Source organism: Crocuta crocuta, unplaced genomic scaffold (assembly GCF_008692635.1).
Source record: "Crocuta crocuta isolate KB4526 unplaced genomic scaffold, BGI_CrCroc_1.0 scaffold7, whole genome shotgun sequence".
NCBI classification, from domain to species: Eukaryota; Metazoa; Chordata; class Mammalia; order Carnivora; family Hyaenidae; genus Crocuta; species Crocuta crocuta.
Window position 1 is genome coordinate 11226948 of NW_027531904.1, and position 3100 is coordinate 11230047.

Consider the following 3100-nt stretch of genomic DNA (forward strand, 5'->3'; position numbering starts at 1 on the left):
CGGGGAAGTGCTTCGGGGCTGCCCAGGGAGCGGGCAGCCAGCCTGCCCGGCTCTGCCTCCACCGCCTGCTCTTCTCGGACCGCAGCAGGGTTTTGTGGGAAGAACTGAGGGGACGGCCCAAGTGTCCGTTCACGGATGAGCACCTTGCACGGTGTGGTCTGCAGACACCCCGGAGCGCTGTCCAGCCTTAAAGAGGAGGAGGCTGTGACACCTGCGGCGTGGGGCAAGCCCGACGGCGTGGCAGCCAGTGGGCTAAGCCAGACACAAAAGGACAAGTTCTGTAGGACTCCACCCGTGTGAGGCCCCTCGAGGAGTCAAGTTCATGGAGACAGGACACAGACGGTGGGGCCAGGGGCCAGGGAGGGGGAAACATGGTTTAATGGGGTCAGAGTGTCAGTGTGGGAAGGTGGAAAGTTCTGGAGATGGATGGTGGGGACAGTGGCACAACAGTGCTCGTGTGCTTCATGCCACTGGGCTGTGCACCCGAAACTGGTTAAAGTAGTTAAGTTTTATGCTGTTTTGCCACAACAGAGATTCAAAAATAAAGGGGCTGGTGGTTTGGGTGTGGGGAGGAGAATCACAGGTTGAGGCCAAAGCTGCCACATTGCACCTGAGTGCCCGGCGCCCGGAGAGCGGCTGTGGGGGTACGCGGCCCCACGAAGCGGCCAGGAGCCCTGGGCGGGGGAGGGGCGCCCCCTCACCGCCGCGCCCTCCTCTCTTACAGATCGCGACTCTGCTCAGGGACAATGAGCGCATCCAGTCCACCCAGACCGTCACCCCCAACGACGAGGACAGTGACATCAAGAAGATTAAGAAGGTGTGTACAGTGGTCTTTCAGGAGCCTCCCAGCCCCGCCCTGGGGTGGGCACTGTCACGGACTGTCCCTCCACCCCCAGGGCCAGCCACCCCACCTCAGCCCGGCACCTCTATTTATAGGGGGGGACAGTAGGTTCCGGAGTGGAGGGAGCAGGTGAGGGGCCAAGATGGGAGCCCAGGCCGCGAGGCTGTGGGCCAGGAGCTTCTCCCACAACACGCGAGAGCACAGCCCCCTCCCCATGCAGACCCTCTCCCTCATGGCTTTAGGCCCAGCACACCCCGACGTGGAAGTCCACGGGGTCCCAGAGCTGACCCTGCTGCTGTGATTCACAGGAGCCAAGATGGCACGGGGACACGCCCAGTGCCCGGGTGCTGACCGGCAGCCTGGGGCAGCCGTGGGGGCGGGTTCGGAGGGAAGAGTGTGGTGTGCGGGTTACCAGACTTGAAGCAGGGGGCCTGAGTCACACTAGGAAAAGAGGGCGAACGGGAGAATCCCGCTTGGGTACTCGGCGCCCCAGACCAGGATCTCAGACGGGTGTCCTGCAGGCCAAGTTCAGGCTCGCTTTGTGTTTGGGGTTTTTAGCCCACACAGTGTGGGGGTCTTGTTGCCAGTGCTTTAAAAGCTAAATACTTCACACAAAAATCTGGATTTTGTTTCTCAAAAATAGAAATCGCCAACATTCATTAAGCATCTTCTCTGTGTCAGACACTATGCAGGTTAAGTCATTCTTAACTGGACCCCGCCCCCCCCGCTGGGGCTTTACCATCTTCCGAATTTCACAAAAGGGGCAGCCGAGGCACAGAGGGCAAAGCCACTTGCCCAAGTCATAGCTGCTTGCAGGTGACATGGAAACCCCAGCCTCCAAGCTCCAGAGCCCATGTCCTCTGTCCCCAGGACACACGGCCTCCTGGAATGCACAAGGCCCCCACGGCCCAGGGGCCCGCCTCCCACACAAGCCCCATGGGTCCCCCCGGCCGGCCTCCTGCGTCTGTGGGGCCTGCGGGCCCCCACGACACTGGGCCTTGCCACCAGGTCTGAGCCAAGCCCCACCCGGCAGGACCCCCGCTCTGCTGTGCTCCCCTGGGCTTCTCTGCCCGTTTTGAGAAGCCATTCAGGTTGGAACAGCCTAGGTACCTCTGAAATCTCCTCCCTCCCTTGTCTCCACCTCCTGGAGCCTCAGGAAAGCTCCCCTTCGTGGAGAGAGCCCCCCCCACTCTTGAAAGAGAGCGGTCCAGGTTGGGGGGCAGCCGCCCCTCCAGGGCAGATACCCCAGCCACACATCTGCACCCTGACTGTTCGCACCCCTTTCTGCTGAGGTTCTGATGAGCACCTGTCTGGTCCCGAGCCGGTGACCCCGGGTCCCCAGGGCCCTGTCCCCACAGCGGAGCTGCGGGTGGTGCCTGGTCTCGAAGCAGGTGCATGAGAAGTGTCCTCTCTGTGGCCGTGACTCAAGGTCCCCTCCCAAGCTCTTGCCAGCGGGGCCACACCCAGCGGCCCGACTCCTTTTCGCCAAGTATCTGTACCCGTCTCCCTGCGGAGGCCGCAAGCTCCAGATTAACTAATTTGCCACATTCTGTTCAATCTGATAATCGCCCTCTATCCAGACGAGCGCCAATTGAAGCTGCTGGGCCTTCAGGGCAGTGGCTGGACGAGGTGGGGGTGAGGCAGGCCCAGCACAGCCTGGCAGGCATCTGCCCTCAGCTCTCCCGTGGCAGGGACTCGGGGCCACAGCGCCCTGCCTCTAAGGCCAGCTGGAGGGCCTGGGTAACACGCAGAGGCCCGGGGCCCGCGGCACCCGCATTTCCGGCAAAACTGGGGGGGGGCGGGGGGCGGCCCCTTCTCAGCCCCGCCCCCTCAGCCCCGCCCCCTNCAGCGTCCCCTGCCCTGGGGCCCTCACCACCGAGCTCCCCCTGACGGACAGAACCCCCTCCGCTCCCTGCCCTGGGGCCCTTGTGGCCAAACCTTCCCCTGACAGAGCCTCCCCGGCCTTGGGGCCCTAGCGGCCAACCCCCCCNGTGCAGGCGCAAGTGGAAGACCGTCATCCAGGACTACATCCGCTCGCCGCACGCCGACAGCATGCGGAAGCGGAACCAGGTGGTGTTCAGCATGCTGGAGGCCGAGGCCGAGTACGTGCAGCAGCTGCACATCCTGGTCAACAACTTCCTGCGGCCGCTGCGCATGGCCGCCAGCTCCAAGAAGCCCCCCATCACGCACGACGACGTCAGCAGCATCTTCCTGAACAGGTGAGGCCGCCCCGGACGCCCCCCGGGCGGCGCCTCCCCA

The 3100-nt window shown here is 63.6% G+C and overlaps 1 protein-coding gene across 1 annotated transcript in view; it reads left to right on the plus strand.

The window, feature by feature from the left end:
- RASGRF1 (Ras protein specific guanine nucleotide releasing factor 1) overlaps window positions 1-3100 on the plus strand; it is a 91702-nt gene that overhangs the window by 36436 nt on the left and 52166 nt on the right. Inside the window, exons 4-5 of the mRNA XM_077774354.1 lie at window positions 725-826; window positions 2795-3060. Coding sequence (XP_077630480.1) covers window positions 725-826; window positions 2795-3060 — 368 coding nt within the window. The remainder of the gene's footprint in view (window positions 1-724; window positions 827-2794; window positions 3061-3100) is intronic.